The sequence below is a fragment of the Dipodomys merriami genome, unplaced genomic scaffold, assembly GCF_024711535.1.
Source record: "Dipodomys merriami isolate MVZ:Mamm:240054 unplaced genomic scaffold, mDipMer1.0.p SCAF_202, whole genome shotgun sequence".
Classification (NCBI taxonomy): Eukaryota; Metazoa; Chordata; class Mammalia; order Rodentia; family Heteromyidae; genus Dipodomys; species Dipodomys merriami.
Window position 1 is genome coordinate 1,966,549 of NW_027203405.1, and position 21,951 is coordinate 1,988,499.

Genomic DNA, 21,951 nt, shown 5'->3' on the forward strand with positions numbered 1-21,951 from the left:
CCCGTGGCGAGCACCCACTCCTGGCCCGCAGCCCGCGTCCCCACGCCGGCTCTGCGGGGCTGCGAGGCCCGCGCCCGCCGCGCAGCGCTCCAGCCGCGCCCCGCCGCGCTCCGGCCCCGCCCCGCCCCGCGCCGCGCCGCGCCGCGCAGCGCTCCAGCCCCGCCCCGCCGCGCTCCGGCCCCGCCCCGCCCCGCGCCCGCCGCGCAGCGCTCACGCCCCGCCGCGCTCCGGCCCCGCCCCGCCCCGCGCCGCGCCGCGCAGCGCTCCAGCCGCGCCCCGCCGCGCTCCGGCCCCGCCCCGCCCCGCGCCGCGCCGCGCCGCGCAGCGCTCCAGCCCCGCCCCGCCGCGCTCCGGCCCCGCCCCGCCCCGCGCCCGCCGCGCAGCGCTCACGCCCCGCCGCGCTCCGGCCCCGCCCCGCCCCGCGCCGCGCCGCGCAGCGCTCCAGCCGCGCCCCGCCGCGCTCCGGCCCCGCCCCGCCCCGCGCCGCGCCGCGCCGCGCAGCGCTCCAGCCCCGCCCCGCCGCGCTCCGGCCCCGCCCCGCCCCGCGCCCGCCGCGCATGCGCGCTCAGGGCTCGCGGCCTACGTGACCCACCGCGGGGCGGCTATGGCGGCGGGCGCGGGCGGCCCCAGCCCCGCCCTCCAGGAGTTGCAGACGAGGGCGGTCCGGCGGCAAGCGAACGGAGCGGGCGCCCGGCGCGGTCCCCGCTGGGCCTCCTCCGCGTGGCTCTCCATTTTCCGTCCCCGACACTCAACCAGGTCGCCGTTACCTGGCCGGGGCTGAGCGCCGGCGAGCGGGAGAACCGGCCGGGCCGCCGAGGCGGGGGACGCGCAAGCCCCCCTCTGCCTGGCCTCGCGGCCGGACCCCCTCTTTCCGCCACTCTCATTGGCCCACACGGAGCTACAGCTGACGGGCCGCCCCGCCCCTGCGCTCTTCCTCTTGGGCCGGGAGGGCGGCCCTCCCTGTCTCAGAGTTCTCATTGGTCCAAGTCCGTCTTTGGAGGCGGGGCCGCACTGGGCCAAGACAACAAAGGGCGGCGGCGGCGGCGGCGGCGTCTCCGTCTCCGTGCTCGGCTCGGCTGAGGCGTCCGGGCCTCCCGCCGGCCCCCTCTCCAGATGAAGTGTGAGCGCTGCACGCGGAAGGTGGGCGCCGCGGACCCGAGGCGTGCGTGCGCCTCCGCCGGCGGCGTGGGGCCGGAGCGGGGGCCGCAGGCGGGGAGGCCGGGGACGGGAGGCGGGGGACCGGAGCGGGGGCCGCAGGCGGGGAGGCGGGGGACCGGGGACGGGAGGCGGGGGACCGGAGCGGGGGCCGCAGGCGGGGAGGCCGGGGACGGGAGGCGGGGGACCGGGGACGGGAGGCGGGGGGCCGGGGACGGGAGGCGGGGGGCCGGAGCGGGGGCCGCAGGCGGGGAGGCCGGGGACGGGAGGCGGGGGACCGGGGACGGGAGGCGGGGGGCCGGGGACGGGAGGCGGGGGGCCGGGGACGGGAGGCGGGGGGCCGGGGACGGGAGGCGGGGGACCGGAGCGGGGGCCGCAGGCGGGGAGGCCGGGGACGGGAGGCGGGGGACCGGGGACGGGAGGCGGGGGGCCGGGGACGGGAGGCGGGGGGCCGGGGACGGGAGGCGGGGGGCCGGGGACGGGAGGCGGGGGACCGGAGCGGGGGCCGCAGGCGGGGAGGCCGGGGACGGGAGGCGGGGGACCGGAGCGGGGGCCGCAGGCGGGGAGGCCGGGGACGGGAGGCGGGGGACCGGAGCGGGGGCCGCAGGCGGGGAGGCCGGGGACGGGAGGCGGGGGACCGGGGACGGGAGGCGGGGGGCCGGGGACGGGAGGCGGGGGGCCGGGGACGGGAGGCGGGGGGCCGGGGACGGGAGGCGGGGGGCCGGGGACGGGAGGCGGGGGACCGGAGCGGGGGCCGCAGGCGGGGAGGCCGGGGACGGGAGGCGGGGGACCGGGGACGGGAGGCGGGGGGCCGGGGACGGGAGGCGGGGGGCCGGGGACGGGAGGCGGGGGACCGGAGCGGGGGCCGCAGGCGGGGAGGCCGGGGACGGGAGGCGGGGGACCGGAGCGGGGGCCGCAGGCGGGGAGGCCGGGGACGGGAGGCGGGGGACCGGAGCGGGGGCCGCAGGCGGGGAGGCGGGGGACGGGAGGCGGGGGACCGGGGACGGGAGGCGGGGGGCCGGGGACGGGAGGCGGGGGGCCGGGGACGGGAGGCGGGGGGCCGGGGACGGGAGGCGGGGGGCCGGGGACGGGAGGCGGGGGACCGGAGCGGGGGCCGCAGGCGGGGAGGCCGGGGACGGGAGGCGGGGGACCGGGGACGGGAGGCGGGGGGCCGGGGACGGGAGGCGGGGGGCCGGGGACGGGAGGCGGGGGGCCGGGGACGGGAGGCGGGGGACCGGAGCGGGGGCCGCAGGCGGGGAGGCCGGGGACGGGAGGCGGGGGACCGGAGCGGGGGCCGCAGGCGGGGAGGCCGGGGACGGGAGGCGGGGGACCGGAGCGGGGGCCGCAGGCGGGGAGGCGGGGGACCGGAGCGGGGGCCGCAGGCGGGGAGGCCGGGGACCGGAGCGGGGGCCGCAGGCGGGGAGGCCGGGGACCGGAGGCGGGGGCCCGGGGGCCGGAGGCGGGGAGCCGGAGGCGGGGGCCCGGGGGCCGGAGGCGGGGGGCCGGAGGCGGGGGGCCGGGGGCCGGAGGCGGGGGACCCGGGACCGGGGCCGGGGCTCGGCGTTGCGGGCAGCTCGGCCCGGGGCCGCGGCCCCTCCGCGCGCGAAGTGGGGGCCGGGACGGGGTCACCGGCCGCGCCGCCTGAGGGCCGCGCAGCGTCTGCGCCCGGTCCGCGGACTCCGGCCCGGCTCTCCGGCGCGGGCTGTCGCTGGCTCTCACTCCAGGCCGGCGCCCACCGAGATGCCCGCCCCCCGCCCACGAGTGCCTGGTCCAGATGAGTCAGATGTGCACGACGGTCGTTTTACTCCTAGTTTTCAGTGAGAACAATGCAGGCGTGTGTGCGTGCGTGCGCGCGTGTGTGCGCGTGTGCCATCACCCACCTGTAAGCGCAGTTCTCTCATTTCTGTGGAAAAGATTCATAGACATGAATGGATCAAGGTATGTGTTTCTTGTGACTGAATCAGGTTAGAAATTGTTCTTTAACAATGTTCCCTTGCCTTTTCAAGGAATGTAGTAAAAAAACAAAAACTGATGACCAAGAGAATGTGGCCATCGATGCCCCAAGTCCAGTGGAGGAGAATGAAGAGGCAAGTAGATTCCTCAGTTTTATATCAGCCTAAAGTGAGCAGCTGTTGTTTGTCCTGTTCAGAGGCTCAAGTCACCGTGCACATCTTGTTCTAAGAAAGACCAATGTACAAGTGAAGGGCTCAGGGCTGGGGTGCAGGCCACCTTTGTTCTCAAACACACCAGGCACCCCGCTGAAACACAGAACAGAGGAGTGACGGCATGACACTGAAACCTCGAGTCTTAAATGGAAACCTCTGTTCTGTACACCACGGGTAGGAAACTTCTAAAATAACGTAAGTGTCACGATTTTTGTATTTGGCAGCACTGGAGTTTGAACTCAAGTCGCACTTGCTAGGCTAGTGGAGTGCTCAACCATGCCTCCAGCACGGTGCTTTCACTGGTTTTTTTTTTTTTTTTTTTTTTTTTTTTGGGTCCGGTTGTGGGGCCTGAACTCTGGGCCTGGTGCTGTCCCTCAGCTCTTCAGCTCAAGGCTAGCGCTCTACCACTTGAGCTACAGTGCCACTTCCGGCTTTTTGCTTATGCGGTGCTGAGGAATCGAACCCAGGGCCTCATGCATGCAAGGCAAGCACTCTACCACTGGGCCACCTTCCCAGCCCCCTTTCACTGGTATTTTTAGAATAGGGTCTTGCTTCCTGCCCTGAGTGTGTCTGACTGCAGTCTCCCTGCTTTGTGCTTCCTGTTGTTTCTGGGGTCACAGGTGTGTGTCACTGCATCCCCCTTCTCTCCATGAAGGCAGAGTCCTTGATCCTGCAGTCGCAGCCTCCCGTGTAGCCTATGATGTGGGTGTGTGTCACTGCACCCAGCTCTGGGTTGAGAGGAGTCTCACAAGCTTTTCTGCCCAGGATGGCCTTGGAACTTCAGTCTTCCCATTATTTTTCTGTGTTCTAGACTGGGACTTGGACTTGGTATCTGGTACTTTTGCTCATTGGCTGGCACAGTAGCACCTGAGCCAGGCTTCCAACCTTAGTGTTCCTGTTCCCAACCTCCCCCAGTAGATGGGATTAAAGGTGTGGGCCATTGGCGCTCAGCAAATTTCATGATTCTGTAAGCTTAGTGTTTAAATAGGTTTTTCTTCAATTCAGTTCTTTTCAGAATTTTTTTAAATTTCTTTTTTGTTTGAAAATACTCAGGTTTGAGTTCATTCTTCACGCTTGCTAGGCAGTGCTCTGCCCCTGGGGCCATGTCCTCTGCTCTTCCAGTTCCGTTTTTGTTGTTTATGTGTCACACGCTCTGAGCTGGACTCTCTGTGCCTGCCAACTCATGCTCGGGGTGCTCTACCAGTGTCCCCTGCTCACAAGAATGTGCTAGGAGGAGGTTAAGTCACTTCTCCCCTTAGAAAATTCTAGAATCAATTTTTGTCAGTCATGGGACTTGAACTCAGGGCATGGGCACTGTCCCTGAGCTTTTTTGCTCAATGCTAGCGCTCTACCACTTTTGAGCCACAGTGCCATTTCCTGTTTTCTGGTGATTAATTGGAGATAACAGTCTCACAGACTTTCCTGTCCAGGCTGGCTTTGAACTGTAATCCTCAGATCTCAGCCTCCTCAGTAGCTAGGATTACAGGTGTGAGCCACCAGTGCTCTAGAACCAAGTTTATGTGGAGAATTGGCCCTGTGGGAAAAGCAAGGGACAGATTTTTTTCTCTTAGGTATTTTGATGTGCTGTTTAATTGACGGGCACTAGTCTGATTCCCTTGTGTGCTGGTGCTGTGTTGTGGAACTGGGACCTGGGCAGCAACAGGGCTTGAGGCAAAAACCCAGAATGCCGCTCCCTAGGTGCCCGAGCTGCCGGCAACGAAAGGGAGTCCTGAACTAGGGGCGAGGATGCGGAAAAATAAAGACATAAGACAAAGGATGGGGTGGGGAGGTCTGCAGCTCAAGACTGCAGCACCGTTTATTTTTAACTTTTTTTTAATATATACTATTAGAAGTCAAGAGGTAACATAAGGTTAAATAGTCCAGAAAAACAAGGAAAACTTTAGTAAAAACAAGACAAGGTCAACTGGTAGAAAGTAAAACAAACTGTAGACATAGCAAAGCAATTCTGGGCACCTGGTATTTTTTTAAGTAAGCCAGTTCCTTGAACGTGTCTTTGAGTGAGCACCGGGGTCAAGATGACCTTTAAACTTTACTGTCGGCTCCCAACAACTAGGCATCCAGGAACACCTGATCCCTGAGCTAGTGGAAGCCAATGCCGTGGGGCAGCTGGACCAGGGCTTCTCCATGCCTGCTGTCTGTGCAGCACCTTGAACAAACACCTAACCACACTGGGCATGGTGGTGCACAGGACAGAAGGGTGTTTGAGGGGCTGGGAAGGTGGCTCAGTGGTAGAGCGCTTGCCTTGCATGCCTGAGGCCCTGGGTTAGATTCCTCAGCACCACATAAGCAAAAAGAAAAAAGCCAGAAGTGGCGCTGTGGCTCCAGTGGTAGAGTGCTTAGCCTTGAGCTGAAGAGCTGAGGGACAGCACCCAGGCCCAGAGCAGACTTCAGGTCCCACGGCTGACAAAAAAAAAAAAAAAGGATGTTTGAGGCAGGAGGATCACACGTTTGAGGCCAGCCTGGGCTGCATAGCAACATACTGTCTCAAAAGGAAAAAAGAACATACCACGAGGCTCTGTTCTTATCAGTGTTGTAGGGAGTTAAGTTACTCCCCTTCTGTTGCTCTGGTGAGAAAGAGATAATGCACATTTGCAGCCTAAATGGGCCCCGGGCAGCGGAGAGGTGGATGCTCTGTTGGAGTGAGATGCTGGGAGGAGGCGGTGGGCTCGGTAAGCCTGTGAATGTGCTGGAGAGGCTCCTCGGGTAAGAGGGAAGGCTCAGGAGTGGAGGTGTCTATTTTAGGACAGACAACAGCCGCAGATGGAAGCTGGGGAGCAGAGGGGTAATGGATGGAAGCCTGGGAGGGGACGGCTTTGCTAGCAAGTTAGCCAGAGTGGCAGAGAGGATCCAGTCCAGCTGATCTAAAGATCCTGCTGTACATTCAGGTGGAAACCCAGAGCGGGCAGTGGCTTGGAGGGAGACCCTGAGTGCTCACAGCCATGACCCAGTGCACGCAGGGAGTGAAGCTGCGCCTGGGCAAGGAGGGCAGCCTGGATCATGGCATGTGACGGGAGAGTGGACGAGGAGCTGACCATGGGACTCCTGGGTGGCAAAGGAGTGTCATTTCCTGTTCACAGCATAGCTGGACCTGGACTGTCCTCAGCATTCCTCCCCAGTCGCGTGGGCCAGGTGCCAGGCCCTGTGTCCCCACCACAAGCTCAGCAGGGGCTGTGTTAGTATGAGCACCACATCCTGTTTAAACTGTTACCCTCCCTAGAGAAGCTCTCATTAATGCCAAAATGTTATTTTCTTTTACAGAAGGGGGAATTCCATAAATTGGCTGATGCCAAGGTATATTTGAGTGACTGTCTGGCATGTGACAGCTGTATAACTCCTGAGGAAGGAGTCCAGCTTTCCCAGCAGAATGCCAAGGACTTCTTCCATGTTCTGCACCTTAATAAGGTATGACAACCGGGGCACATGCTGGGCCTGGGCCTGCCGAGCCTGCCCAGGGAGCTGTTGTCCTTGTGGACGTAGTCATCTGCTGGGACACTGACGTGCATCTCAGCCATCTTGGCCCTGCTCCGGTGTCAGAGACGTCCCCTGCCATTGACGCCTTCTCTCAAGCCCTTCTTTGTTAAGAACAAAATCTTTACCTGTAGTCCTAACTACTTAGGAACTGAGATCTGAGGATCTCTATTCAAAGCCAGCCCAGGCAGACAAATCTGAATGACTCTTCTCTCCCACTCACCAGAAAAAAGCCAGAAGTAGAGGTGTCACTCAAGTGGTAGCACGCCAGCCTTGAGCAGAAAGCTAAGGGAGAGTGGGGCTTTGAGTGTGTCCCCAGTAGTGAGTGGCACAAGAAAAAAAGAATACGTTTTTGTTTGTTTTTTTCGCAGACCTGGGGCTTGAATTCAGGGCCTAGGTGTTGTTCCTGATCTCTTTTTGCTCAAGCGTAGCACTGTACTATTTTGAGCCACAACACCACTTCTGGTTTTCTGATGGTTAATTGGAGATGAGTGTCACAGACTTTCTTGCCCATGCTAGCTTTGAACCATAGAAATTCTCAGATCTCAGCCTCCTGCGTAGTGAGGGTCATGGGCAGGAGCCGCCGGTGCCCACTAAGAATACAGATTGTTGTATAAACTTTTCCATCTGCACAGGCAGTGGTGGCAGCAGGCCCCCTCAGGCCCTCCGCCTCACCCGGTGAGGTCAAGTGTGAGATCCTGGTGTCAGTACTCTCCTGCCACATTCTGGGTGTATTTGGGAGTAGGGATTGTGTTCTAAGGGAGTTGTTTGACTGGGACAGGGCCAAGTATACCCCAAATCACCCTCCTAAACAACAGGTGTCACTGTCTTCAGCAAGACAAGGTCAAGGGTAAAATCTTCTCATAACAGCTGCAGCTTACTCTCCTCCTCATTGGTCAGATGTGTGTGACCTCCTTCCTCTCCTTGTAGAAATGCGATGCCTCAAAGCACAGAGTGCTGGTCGTGTCTGTGTGTCCTCAGTCTCTGCCTTATTTTGCTGCAAAATTCAACCTCAGTGTCACTGATGCATCCAGAAGGCTCTGTGGCTTCCTCAAAAGTCTTGGTGAGTCACCTTTGCCAATATGGTGAATTGTGCCCCTTTGTGCTCCAAAGTTCAGTTTTCAGGGTCTAGGAGAGATGAGGAACTTCTAGGAGAGTCTCATAGAAGGTAAAATGAATCTGTCAAACAAGCCTCCAACAGGGAGCAGGCTGTTCAACGCACACCAGGAGTCTCCCACCCTCGTCCACAGCCCCCACGTCGCCACTTCTGAAATGCTTAGTGTCCGGTTTCCGGGGGACGTGCTGTGCGAAGCAGAAGGGAATGGGCATGCTTGGGTTTGGCGGGTTTGTTTTGTTGTACTAGGGATCAAGCCCATGGATTCAATTGCTAAGTAAGTGCTCTACTGCTAAGCTACATTCCCAGCCCCATCTGGTGTCTCTTACATGAGGATCAAAAGGTGGTGATTTCAGACATATACACGGGAGTGATGCTGCCCTAAATGCCAAAAGTACTTCTGCACCCACTTGTGTCGGGCTGGGCCTGCCCCAGCCCGGCCAGACGCCTGTTTACTTTGGGGTATTTTTGTGGCCCTTGAGTATCTTGAATGGCATGGCAGCCAGGCAAATTCAGAAAAGGAATTAGCCAGGGCAGGGAATGGCTCTGTGGTAGAGTGCTTGCCTTGCATGCATGAGGCCCTGGGTTCAAGTCCTCAGCACCACATCATCAGAAAAAGCCAGAAGTGGCACTGTGGCTCAATGGTAGAGCGCTAGCCTTGAGCTGAAGGGCTGAGGGACAGTGCCCAGGCCCAGAGTTCAGGCCCCTTGACCAACCAAAAAAAAAAAAAAAGAAAGAAAAGAAAAAGAAAAAGGAATTAGCCAGGTGCCAGTGGCTCACACTTGTAACCTTAGGCATTCAAGAGACTGAGACCTGGAGGATCTCAGTTCAAAGCCAGCCCAGTCAGAAAAGTCTTCAAGACTCTTATGTCCAATTAATCAGCAAAATGAAGATCTGGAGGTGTGGCTAAAGTAGTGAAGCACCAAACCAACGAAGAGCACAAGTCTTGAGTTTAAACCCAGGTTCTAGTATTAAAAAGGGAGGGGGGGATGGGAGGAATAAATGATTTTTCCCCAGTAAACTGAGCACCTCTGAGGATCGAGGTTTGGAGCCAACCTGTGCAAATAATCCTCCAGACTTCATCTTCAAGTAGCCATGAATGAAACAGCTACGCATGGGCTGGAGCCCCAGTGTCACCACAAAAGGGAAAAGACTATATGATCATGAGGATTAGTAGTGCAGCAAAATGACATTTGGCATAAGTATTGTCAGAACAGGGTTTAAGTCTTTTATTTTTTTTAGTTCCAGTACCAGTGCTTGAACTCAGGGCTAGCTTTTTCACTCAAAGATTGGCACTCTCTGCTTCCAATTTTCTGGGAGTTAATTGGTGATAAGAGTCTCACACACTTTCTGCTCATGCAGGCTTTGAACCGTGATCCTCAGATTTCGGCCTCCTTCACAGCTGGGATTACAGGTGTGAGCCACCAGCACTGCCAGGCTTTACGTCCAGAGAACAGCCTGTGACTGTGCTGCTCCCGGGGCTGTTGACTGGGGACGTGCTGGGACCACACAGGGGAACTCATTGCCTCATTCCTGAAGGCGTCCCGCGTTTGAAAGCCTGAAGTTAGCGTAGTTTTATCCAAGATCTCATTTTGAGTAATTTGTTCTCTATTATAAAAGGCTTTCGGACTGGGAAGGTGGCTCAGTGGTAGAGCCCTGCATTCGATTCCTCAGCACCACATAAGCAAAAAGAAAAAAGCCGGAAGTGGTGCCGTGGCTCAAGTGTTAGAGTGCTCGCCTTGAGCTGAAGAGCTGAGGGACAGCGCCCAGGCCCAGAGTTAGGCCCCACAACCGGACAAAAAAATAATAATAATAAAACAAAATAAAAGGCTTTCTTTGGAGAGGGAGAATTTTTAAAAGTATTTAATCGAATAAAGAACACGTATCCATAAGGAAACTAATTTCTTATTATGGTAACACTTTAGGATTTGTGTGTGTGTGTGTGTTTGCCAGTTCTAGGGCTTGAATTTAGAGCCTGGGCGCTGTCCCAAGTTTCATTGTGCGCAAGGCTAGCTCTCTACCACTTGAACCACAGCACCACTTTCAGCTTTTTCTGAGTATTTCATTTGAAGATAAGAGTCTCATAAAGGGGCTGGGAATGTGACTTAGTGGTAGAGTACTTGCCTAGCAGGTATGAAGCCCTCGGTTTGATTCCTCAGTACCATACAAACAGAAAAGGCTGGAAGTGGCACTGTGGCTCAGGTGGTAGAGTGCTAGCCTTGAGCTGAAGAGCTCAGGGACAGCGCCCAGGCCCTGAATTCAAGCTCAGAACTGTCAGAGGGAGAGGGAGAGAGGGAAGGTAGGGGGAATGAGGTGTGATTTTGTCCTTGTGGTGAGATTCCTGCTGCCCTTTCCTGCAGGGGTGCACTATGTATTTGACACAGCGATAGCTGCAGATTTCAGCATCTTGGAGAGTCAGAAGGAATTTGTGCGTCGATACCGTCAGCACAGCAAGGAGCGGCGAGCACTGCCCATGCTGACCTCTGCCTGTCCTGGTAAGTCCAGGCTGCTGCCATGCTGACCTCCGCCCAGGCCACCAGGCTGAGACGCAGGGCAGTGTGTGTCCTGGATGAGGCTGGAAACCAGTGAGCCTATTCCACCAGACCTGATGTGCAAGTGTGGTGTTTATTTGTGTGTGCCTGTACTGGGGCTTCCGTTCCAGGCTTGGACTGGGTATCGTGGGCAACCTGACAGCTGAGTGGCATTTTTTGATTTCCTTCCTTCCTTCCTTTCCTCTCTTCACTCCCGCTCCTCTAGTACTTATGTTTGAAGTAGGTAGGGGCTGTACAGCTGAGCCACATCTAGCCCATTATTCACTGATTACTCTGAGATAAGGGTGCACTTGGAAAGTGATCCCCACCTCGTGTAGGATTCCCATCATTGTTGGGATGACAGGTGTGTGCCATTGTGCTCAGCTATGGGCTTAAAAAGGGTCTTGTCAACTTTTCTGCCAAGGCATATCTCTACCTCCCTGTGTCTGCCTTTCACCATGCCTGGCCTGGCTGTGACTTGTGGGGTGCCAGGGCTGGAGTCCAGGGCTTGCACACCATCACGGCAGTACACCCTCACCTTCATCCCTTATGTGTATTTGTAATTCTGAAGTTTCAGAGACATACTATTTTTAATGAAAATCAGGATTTTGGAATGGTGTGATGGCTCACACCTGTAATCCCAGCTACTTAGGAGGCAGAGATACGAAGTTTGAGGCAACTTCAGGCAGAAAGTTACCAAGATCCCATCTCAACAAACAAGCTGGGTTTGGATAGGAAGACTGCACTTAGGCCAGCCTAAGCGAGAAGTGAGGCCCACTCTAACATATAATCTGAAATAGCTCAGATGGTACAGCATTCGCCTCACAGGTGCAAAGCCCTGATTTTAAACACTGGTACCACCAATGTAACAACTAATAAATACGTTTTTTTTTATCAAAGGACGATGTAGTTCAGACATCCAAATAGTTATGGGTAATATCGTAGACGTTTTAATTCTGAAAAAAATGGAAGGCTGGGTATTGAGAAATTTTTGACACACAGGGAAGAAGGAAGAAATCACTAAATTGGCAGAGGGCATGAGGTACCAGCATCCAACCTAATTTCTGCATTCTTGCCCTAAAAAGTGGGCTGACCTCCAGCAGGTTGGCAGAGTTGGTAAGTGTAGCTGCTGCCTTTCCCGGCCTGAGTCAGGCTAACAACCCCACAGCTGGTATGGTGGATTTCACGCTGACCCCTGTCTGCTGCCTGGATGCTCAAGGGAGTTGGCCTCCTGCCAGGGCCTGCAGGATATCAGGTCTCACGGACACCTTGGCCACGGCCTCAGCTGTTGAGGAGGCTGGTCATGGTGGGGACAGTGCCCTTGCAGGCTTCTGATGAAACCTGGAGAGTGTGGCCCCAGGATGGCAGGCTCAGGAGCTCCAGGGCCAGACGCCACTGAGGCAGGAGGGAGCGGTGAGACCAGTCTCACAGTTTGCTCTCTTTGCAGGCTGGGTCCGATATGCTGAGCGGGTGCTCGGCCACCCTGTCACCCCACACCTGTGCACTGCCAAGTCCCCCCAGCAAGTCATGGGCTCCCTGGTGAAGGACTACTTTGCCAGACAGAAGGTAAGGGAATTCTTCAGAGGGCTGTGCATGGGCTGGGAGGAGACGACCATCAGTACCAGAGTGAACGCCAGGCAGCTGTGGCTTCAGAACCAGAGCCTGTCGGGCCTTTTACACCAACAGCCATCCCTCTCTTTGTCATACACTTCCCTTCTCTTCAGTGGAAAGCACTGACCATCTTGCTAAGGGGAGGCCTGAGTCTCACCCACAGATGCTGTTCACTCAACTTATGGGACATGGGCTGTGATGCTCAAGGAACCAAATCTCTCCTCTGTCCTGATGTTTCCCTCAAACTACGGTACCACATGACCTCCTTAAAATCCTGCCACGGGCCGGGTGCCGGTAGTTCGTGCCTGTAATCCTAGCTACTCAGGAGGCTGAGATCTGAGGATCATGGTTCAAAGCCAGCCCAGGCAGGAAAGTCTGTTAGATTCTTATCTCCAATAAACCACCAGAAAACCGGAAATGACCCTGTGGCTCAAGCAGTAGAGCTCTCGCCTTGAGCTGAAGAGCTGAGGGACAATGCCTAAGCCCAGAGTTCAAGCCCCATGACCACCAACAACAACAACAAAAAGATCCTGCCAACAGTGTGTGCATGTGTGTATGCGTGTGTGCGTGTGTGCGTGCTCTCATGCTGGTCCAGGGACTTGAACTCAGAGCCTTCTGCTCTTGCCTGGCTTTTTCTCTCAAGGCTATGGCTCTACCACTTGAGCCACAGCTTTCTGGTGGTTAAAGGTAAGATTCTCATGGACTTTCCTGCTCAGGCTGGCTTGAACCTCAGATCTCAGACTCCTGAGTTGCTAGGGTCATAGGGTTAGGTATTGAGTCTTCTGTGTCTGGCTCCTGCCACGATCTTGGTCCTGTCTTCCACATTACAGGACAAGTCTGGTTTGGGGTTCCTGAATGTACCTGCCTCACCCTTCTGCTGTCCTGCACTCTTGAGCAAGCAGTCTTTAGGTCCAAGTGAGGACCTGGTCAGCTGTGGTGGCGCCACCCTGGCCTTCCTCCAGGGTGACAGACAGAACAGAGCCAGGGCCAGCTGGACCAACACCACCCGTGCCTGTGTCACGTGGAGGATGTTTCCCCTCTGCTCTGCCTCCTGCCTTCCCTATGACCTGTCCGTGAGGGCTCACGTTTCCTGAGTCTCCTCAAGACTGCTCATCCACCCTCCTCTGGCCACTGTCCACAGCTCTGGGTCCTCTCACCGGTGCTGCGTGGGGAAAGCTGAGCCTTTGAGCCCTGGCCTCCAGCTGCTGCTTGCTTAACTTCCTGGCAGAGTTGTAATGGAGGCGGGTAGCCTCTGTGCTCTGCCCCGTCCCTGCTGGGACCTTTCTACCCAGGGCTCACTTTACAGGTCACTGGCTGTGCCCCGTCCCCGTCCCTGCTCAGCTCTGGATCCCTGCTCCTCATGGCTAGGCCCTAGGAAAGGGGTCCGTGGAGCAGTGCGGGTGAGCCAAGAGACACCTACGCTTCCCTTACCTGCATGCCCACATGACACACACACACGCTTCCCTTACCTGCATGCCCACATGACACACACACACACACACACACACACACACACACACACACACACACACACACACACACACACACACACACACACACACACACACACACACACACACACACACACACACACACACACACACACACACACACACACCTCTCTGCCCTCAACTACTGTGTCCTGTGTGTGAGTTCAGGAGGAAGAAGGCTCTGGGCAGGGCACACATGGGGCCTGCAGATTCTGTGGGCAAATCCAGCCCACACAGCCAAACGCGTGCTGTGTAGAAACTGAAGTGTGTGTGGAGTGGGATCACCCACAGAGCTCACCACCCTAGCCAGGGCCAGGAACGGGGGTGCTCTGCCATTGCTGTGCCCTCATACCAGTGGTGCTCTGGCATCATGGTCTGCCCCCCCAGGGCTAAGCTCGGTGCTCTCCTCTGCAGAACCTGCCTCCAGAGAAGATTTTCCACATTGTCGTGGCCCCTTGCTATGACAAGAAGCTGGAGGCTCTTGGAGACGGCTTCTCCGCGGGTTTGCATGATGCCCGGGGCACTGACTGTGTGCTGACATCAGGTGAGAGGTGGAAGGGTCTCTGGGAGCCAGTGTCCATGAGGGCCAGAGGCTCTGCATGGCCAGATGGCTGAGGGTCCCAGGGGCTTCATGGTGAAAGGGAGGAGGAAGAGGAGGGTGGTGCTGAGTCCTGTTCACCCCTCTGTCTTTCTCCAATTAGTCAAGGGTCTGGGAGGGCCACTGGGCTGGGCGGCATGGCCTGCAGTCTTAGGTTACACCCATCATGGCACTTTCCCGTATGTGACCACCACAGGCAGTCACAAGCCAACCAAACCCGCACCACCACTGAGATTTTTGCATTCAGAGTAAAGTGGAAAGGCATCTGTTTCAGTGACATGGCTCTTGGCCACTGTGTGCTCAGTGCTTTTGGGAATGGAATCATCCCCCAAGTCACAGAGCCATCCAGCAGAAAGCGTGTTCACCACTAGCGGGGCTGGGTAATGTCCAGGCAGGTCTGCTGGGATCAGACCAGAGTCCTGGGCCTCAGTGTTCAGGCCCACAGAACATCAGGCGGCAGCTGCATCTCAAGGTGGCCTGGGAGGGCAGGAGTTCCTTTGATGGGTGATTTCACCTGAGACTCCACGGTGAGTGACCCTGTGGCTGGGACTCCAGCCAGCTGTGCTCCACGGTGGGCCACTTGGCAAGAGAACACAGCCCTCAGGACTCCGTCCTCCACTCCTGAGCAGGGCCGGGCGAGCGAGAGACCACAGCCCCTCAGGACTCTGTCCTCCACTCCTGAGCAGGGCCGGGCGAGCGAGAGACCACAGCCCCTCAGGACTCCGTCCTCCACTCCTGAGCAGGGCTGGGCGAGCAAGAGACCACAGCCCCTCAGGACTCTGTCCTCCACTTATCCTCCACTGCTGACCAGGGCTGGGCCAAGAGAACAAAGCCCCTCAGGACTCCATCCTCCACTCCTGACCAGGGCTGGGCCAAGAGAACAAAGCCCCTTAGGATTCCGTCCTCCACTCCTGAGTAGGGCCGGGCTGGCTGTTTCTGCAGATAAAACAAGAGCCTGCATGGGTTTGCTCCCTCCTCACTGCTCGCAGTTGCCCTGCCACATCTTACGGTTGCTTAGGGCTTTCTTCCAGGGATTTTTCTCAGGACCCCCCCCCCCCCCATGCAAGGAAAGGTAGAGCAAGCACAAAGCATGCACTTGGGAGACTGAGGCAGAAAGATTGAGTTCAAGATCACCCCAGGCTACATAGAAAAAGATCCTATGTCAGAAAATGGAAGGGCAACAAAAAGAAAATGTAGCAAATGTTTCTAGTTCTTGGTGTATATGTCTCATAAATGTAGTGGTGTAGTTTAAATGTACAAAATCTCACTTGAGAGACAATATGGATTGTTTGCTACGTCCTTCCGTTCAAATGCCAAGAGGGATTTTTAGTGCTTTTTGTCTTCGTCTACGCTGCCCACTGTGTGTGGTGATTGTACACAGCCGTCCTAGACTGCCGCTGCACAGCGTCTTCTAGGGGAAGAAACACTGTGTTCCGCTGGCATGGGCTGGCTGTCTTCCAGGTGTCTCACCCTTCTCGTTTTTCTTCAGGTGAAGTCGCTCAGATCATGGAGCAAAGTGGCCTGCCAGTGAGGGATGCGGCTGTGGACACCCTGTAAGTGGCTTCCTCCAGTGGGTAGGGCTGCCCGGCTACTGCTGAGACGCGGTCCGTCCACAGCTGTCTCCCCCGGAAACCTTGTCATCGGACGCAGGCACCTCAGCAGGGCTTCCCCTACGCTGCCTGCCCTGGGCTCCAGCCTGTGGGACAGGGCCTCGTTCATGCACCCTAGGGTCACCTGTCACCTGTTCCCAGCACATGGGCATCTCCCTTAAGCACAGTTGCTCAACCCCAATGCCCAGCAAGGATGATGGGTACAGAGGCCACCTGCATGTCCTAAGGGGTGATCCGAGTACTGTGTTGGTGTGTGCCCCTTTTATGGGGGTGAGAATAGCACTTACAGAATGTCTGCAGCTTGAGGGCCTGCTGGGAGCCTGTGCTCATCAGGCCCAGCCTGCCGCCCAGAGCAGAGGGCACAGCATGTCACAAGAGGAGACACACTTCAGTAAGAACGTGATCCTCAAAGCTTCAGTGTCTATACAGAATGTAATAGCCAGGCACCGGTGGCTCACACCTGTCATCCTAGCTTCTCAGGAGGCTGAGATCTGAGGATCACGGTTCAAAGCCAGCCTGGGCAGGAAAATCCGTGAGAATCTTATCTCCAATTAACCACTAGAAAACTGGAAGAGGAGCTGTGGCTCAAGTGGCAGAGCACTAGCCTTGAGTCAAAAAGCTCAGGGAGGGGCTGGGAAGGTGGCTCAGTGGTAGAACGCTTGCCTAGAGTGCATGAAGCCCTGGGTTCCATTCCTCAGTACCACATACACAGAAATGGCTGGAAGTGGCGCTGTGGCTCAAGTGGTAGAGTGCCAGCCTTGAGCAAAACAAGCTCAAGGACAGCGCCCAGACCCTGAGTTCAAACCACAGGACTGGCAAAAAAAAAAAAAAAAGCTCAGGGACAGCACCCAGATCCTGAATTCAAGCCCCATGACTGATTAAAATGTTGTGGACCCTGGCACCCTCAGAGCCCGACGGGTATTAACGAAGGACTTGTCTTCTTTGATGAGGTTCGGAGACAGGAAGGAGGCAGTGGTACGGCGCCATGATGGAGCAGGCTCAGATGGGCATCTGGCCCATGTCTTCAGACATGCCGCCAAGGAGCTGTTTGGGGAGCACGTGGAAGAGATCGCCTACCGTGCACTGAGGTGCGTCCTGAGCACCACAGCCGGCCTGCCTGTGTGTGGTACTGCCCTGCCTGTGCGCGGTGCTGCCCTGCCTGTGCGCGGTACTGCCCTGCCTGTGCGCGGTACTGCCCGTGGCTGGAGCACTGAGGTGCATCCTGGGCACCACAGCCGGCCTGCCTGTGCGCGGTGCTGCCCTGCCTGTGCGCGGTACTGCCCTGCCTGTGCGTGGTACTGCCCTGCCTGTGCGCGGTGCTGCCCTGCCTGTGTGCGGTACTGCCCTGCCTGTGCGCGGTGCTGCCCTGCCTGTGCGCGGTGCTGCCCTGCCTGTGCGCGGTACTGCCCTGCCTGTGTGTGGTACTGCCCTGCCTGTGCGCGGTGCTGCCCTGCCTGTGCGCGGTGCTGCCCTGCCTGTGCGCGGTACTGCCCTGCCTGTGTGTGGTACTGCCCTGCCTGTGCGCGGTGCTGCCCTGCCTGTGCGCGGTACTGCCCTGCCTGTGCGTGGTACTGCCCTGCCTGTGCGCGGTACTGCCCTGCCTGTGCGCGGTACTGCCCTGCCTGTGTGTGGTACTGCCCTGCCTGTGCGCGGTGCTGCCCTGCCTGTGCGCGGTGCTGCCCTGCCTGTGCGCGGTGCTGCCCTGCCTGTGCGCGGTACTGCCCTGCCTGTGCGCGGTACTGCCCTGCCTGTGCGCGGTACTGCCCTGCCTGTGCGCGGTACTGCCCTGCCTGTGCGTGGTGCTGCCCGTGGCTGGAGCACTGAGGTGCGTCCTGAGCACCACAGCCGGCCTGCCTGTGCGCGGTACTGCCCTGCCTGTGTGCGGTACTGCCCTGCCTGTGCGTGGTGCTGCCCTGCCTGTGCGCGGTGCTGCCCTGCCTGTGCGCGGTGCTGCCCTGCCTGTGCGCGGTGCTGCCCTGCCTGTGCGTGGTGCTGCCCTGCCTGTGCGTGGTACTGCCCTGCCTGTGCGCGGTACTGCCCTGCCTGTGCGTGGTACTGCCCTGCCTGTGCGTGGTACTGCCCTGCCTGTGCGTGGTGCTGCCCTGCCTGTGCGTGGTACTGCCCTGCCTGTGCGTGGTGCTGCCCTGCCTGTGCGTGGTGCTGCCCTGCCTGTGCGCGGTACTGCCCTGCCTGTGCGTGGTGCTGCCCTGCCTGTGTGCGGTACTGCCCTGCCTGTGCGTGGTGCTGCCCTGCCTGTGCGTGGTGCTGCCCTGCCTGTGCGCGGTGCTGCCCTGCCTGTGCGTGGTGCTGCCCTGCCTGTGTGCGGTACTGCCCGTGGCTGGTGCTTGCAGGGTCCGAGTGCGGCACGTCTGAGCTCCACAGGAGCACCTGTTGTCCCAACAGTGCGGGTGTTGGCTCTGCTAAAAGACTGAGCTTAGGTCACGCGCCCATAGTCCCAGCACTGAGGAGGTAGACAGAGGAGGAGGTCTAGCTTGAAGCCGCGCTGGGCTACATAGGAAGACTCCATCCCAAAAAGAAAATACAAACTAACAAAAAAAGGGGCACTGGTGGCTCACACATGTAATCCTAGCTACTGATGATGCGAGATCTGAGAATCATTGTTTGAAGCCAGCCTGGGCAGAAAAATCCCCTTGAGACTCCTATCTCCAATAAGCCATTCTGAAGAAGCTAGAAGTGGTGCTTGGCTCAAATGGTAGAGGGCAGTCTTGAGCACAAAGAGGCTCAGGGACAGTGCACGGGCCCTGAATTCAAGCAAAAAAAAAAAAAAAAAAAAAAAAGGAAAAATAGACTCTGGTGGCTCACACTTGTAACCCTATCTACTCGAGTCTGAGATCTGAGGACCATGGTTCAAAGCCAGCCTGGGCAGGAAAGACATGAAAGTCTATGAGATGCTTATCTCCAATTCACCACTAAAAAACCACAGAAGTGGAACTGTGGCTCAAGTGGTAGAGCATCAGCTTTCAGCACTAAAGCTCAGGGACAGTGCCCCGAGTTCAAGCCCCAGGACCAACACACACACACACACACACACCACCACCACCAATAAACCAGCAAGTGATCTGCAGGTCAACAATCGAGAATCACCTGTCAAACCTATCGTACCTTTGTAGAAACAAAGACTTCCATGAAGTCACCCTGGAGAAGAGTGGCGAGGTCGTACTGCGCTTTGCTGCAGCGTATGGCTTCCGGAACATCCAAAACATCATCCTGAAGCTCAAGAAGGACAAGTTCCCATACCACTTTGTGGAAGTCCTCGCATGTCCCAGAGGTGAGCCACAGTCGCTGCAGAGCCCGCCCTGCGTGATGAGTGACGGCTGGGCTTGGTCCTAGACAGTGCATGGGGGAAGCTCCTCAGCCCTCGGGTCGGCCCCCCGTGTGGACTCCACACTGAGGCTCAGCAGGTGCTAGCTGTATCAGAGGTGGTGGCAGGAAGGGCAGCGATGTGGCCTGTGCTCTAGGTCGTCCTCCCCCTGCTGCTGGGAAGGCTGGACCTTCCTAGTGCAGTCATGCTGACAGGGAAGGACCAGAGCCACTGCTGCGGGGGCCACTGATCCGTGCTGGTCTACTCCAGCTGGGGTAGGCTGGAAACCTCACTCCTGGGCGGGAGGGAGCTGATTTGGGGCCAAGGTGAGTGGTGTGTTTCTGTTGTTTGGACATGGTGAGATGCTCGGGCATCGGGTAGCAGCCAGCCACATTGTGCAAGCTCAGGGACACGCAGGGCACCTTGGGCAGTGCACACGATGCCAGCTGACCTGGTCCTGCAACCAGTAGGCCTCGTAGAGGTGATGGGGAAGCCGCCGGTGCGGAGCAGAGGAGCAGTACGGGGGGCAGGGGCAGCTCAGGAGGGCAGCCCCTCCTGTGGACGGGAAGGCACTTCTCCGGCACCCCACATCCTGCACTCCACAAGCCTGTGTAGGGCTGGAGTCTAAGAAAGAGGGCAGGATGCTCACAGGGAAGGGGGACACCCAACCTCAAAGAGGGGAGACTGGCTCCCAAGTCTGTGTGTCTGTCCAGGGGAGGGCTGTGCAGATGAGCACACAAGGACTGGCTCATCCTGGAGGGGAGCGTGGGGACAGGTGGGAGCGGCCCATGGGCAGTCGGCGGCCCGTGGTCTTCAGGGACAGAGCCCCTCCCAGTTCTGAAAGGTTCGTGCTTGTAAAGCCAATTCGTGGGTGAAGTGAATAGAACCCTGAGGCTCTGACACCCATCTGGGCCTGCCTCTGGCCCAGGCTGTCGCTCCTCGCCTGCCCCAGTCTGCTTCACTCACCTCTGAGATGGAGCTTCATTGAGACCAATTGTGTCTTTCAGGGTGCTTGAACGGTAGGGGCCAAGCACAGACTGAGGACGGACATGCGGACAAGGCCCTGCTTCGGCAGATGGAGGGCATCTACTCTGACATCCCCGTGTGGGCCCCGGAGAGCAGTGCTCACGTGCAGGAGCTGTACCAGGAGTGGCTGGAGGGCACCGACTCCCCCCGAGCGCAGGAGGTGCTGCACACCACCCACCAGGGCCTGGAGCCCTGCGCAGACACCCTGGATATGAAGTGGTGACCACCAGGGCCGTGGCCAGGCCCGCTCCAGTGTGGGCTTGCTGGCCACCTTGGTGTCCAGAGTTCCTCGTGGTGCTATCTTTGTAGTGTGTGTGGGAGTAGAGTGTTGGCACTGGCACTGGGAAGTGCTTCCCTCATCTGCCCTTTCATCCTACAATTGTGAGTGAGCAGAGACGGACCATTGTCTTTTAGGTTTAAAAAGGCTCAGAAAATGTTCCTGGAAGCGTTGTGCCCTAGTTGAGACTCAGTGCCTCAGACAGTTGCTCGAAAAGCGGACGGCACGGCACGGCAGGGCTGGGCTGCTGCCCTGTGGACACCTGCTGGCCCTGGGATTGCTGAGCGGGTACACAGACCCAGCCTTCCTGTTTGGTTTGGCTCTTACTTTCCCTGTACTTTTTCTTCCCCACAGTCCTGGGGCTTGAACTCAGGGCCTGAGCACTGTCCCTGAGCTTCTTTTGCTCAAGGCTAGCACTCCACCACTTGAGCCACAGCACCGCTTCTGGCTTTTTCTGTGTCTGTGGTACTGAGGAATGGAACCTGGGGCTTCATGCATGCTAGGCAAGCGCTCTACCCCTGAGCTACAGTCCCAGCCCCCCTGTACACTTTTGAACTTCAGCCACCAAGGGCAGCAGGTCCCACTGTGCTGACTTTGCTTGGCTGGCATGTGGCCACATGGGCATTGGAGACTGACTGCATTCTGCTCACAACGGAGAGGCCAACAAGGGCCAACAAGACATCCGGAGTGGGGCACTTGCCTAACACGCAGGCCCCGGTTCAACACCATCACGCGGAAGGCAGTGTGTGGGGTGGGGCGAGGAGGCACCCCAGACAGCTCCGTCTCTCCCAAGTGGGCTCCCCGCAGGCCTCTGTGTGCTCTGCAACCCGCACGTCCAGCCCAGCTGCACTGCTGGTGCCAGCCTGCCCTAGGAAGCTGCAGAAGTGTCTAGCCACGCTGTCCCCAGAGCTCTGCCACACACGGGGCGCCACTCTGAGGGACTGCAGGCCTGGGGTGGTTTCATAAAGCATTTAACTTTGACCCTGTGCACTATGACCTCTACCCTTCAGTGTTGTGAGCTTGGCGGTAGGTCACCTTCATCTTCCTGTGTTGCATTGTGCCTGTGGCCCTGTCTGGGTGCACATTTGTCATTGGTGTTTCATTTGTCTCCGTTAGTCTGTGCCATTGAGTGCCCGTCCCCACAGTAACTGATTGTGGAATAATGTGCACATGGAGGGTCTCAGGCCTCCCTGCCATCCTGCCTCCCTCCAGCCCTTCCTGGGCTGGAGTGTGGTGTCCACCTTCCAGAGGACACTCGAGAGAGAGGCCATCTACTGTGACACCACTGAGGGCCGGGTGTCGGTGGGAGGTGGAGGTCTCATTTACAGCTGGCCTGGGTTTCAGCCCTTGCACTGCTGCAGGAGTATGACAGGGCTTGTCTTTTCCTCTTCTAAACCCACACAGTAGCCAGCAGTCTCCATTAGACTCATGTGGGCTCTCCTGGTGGATGTGGCTCATCCCAGTGTGACCATGTCCTGCATCTCAAGAAAACTCTGCCTTTTGCTGTTTGTAGTCTGGCTGAGAGTCCAGTTCCTCAGTTCCGTGCTCACCCTGGCTGGCAGC

At 58.3% G+C, this 21,951-nt stretch overlaps 1 protein-coding gene across 1 annotated transcript; it reads left to right on the top strand.

The window, feature by feature from the left end:
* Nucleotides 1–638: 638 nt before the first annotated feature.
* Narf (nuclear prelamin A recognition factor) lies at nucleotides 639–21,369 on the top strand. The gene is made up of 11 exons (XM_070031721.1): nucleotides 639–1,140; nucleotides 3,162–3,242; nucleotides 6,600–6,743; nucleotides 7,740–7,872; nucleotides 10,284–10,418; nucleotides 11,902–12,020; nucleotides 13,970–14,099; nucleotides 15,643–15,706; nucleotides 16,714–16,851; nucleotides 18,895–19,052; nucleotides 20,093–21,369. The coding sequence occupies exons 1-11, from the start codon at nucleotides 1,114–1,116 to the stop codon at nucleotides 20,332–20,334; spliced, it is 1,371 nt and encodes a 456-aa protein (XP_069887822.1). The 5' UTR covers nucleotides 639–1,113; the 3' UTR covers nucleotides 20,335–21,369.
* The last annotated feature ends 582 nt before the right edge of the window (nucleotides 21,370–21,951 follow it).

Excerpts from the sequence above, each read along its gene's own strand:
- Narf (XM_070031721.1), top strand. The coding sequence starts at position 1,114 with ATGAAGTGTGAGCGCTGCACGCGGAAG. Across the intron at positions 6,744-7,739 it reads ATGTTCTGCACCTTAATAAG|AAATGCGATGCCTCAAAGCA; the intron begins GTATGACAACCG and ends CTCTCCTTGTAG. Across the intron at positions 15,707-16,713 it reads GATGCGGCTGTGGACACCCT|GTTCGGAGACAGGAAGGAGG; the intron begins GTAAGTGGCTTC and ends TTCTTTGATGAG.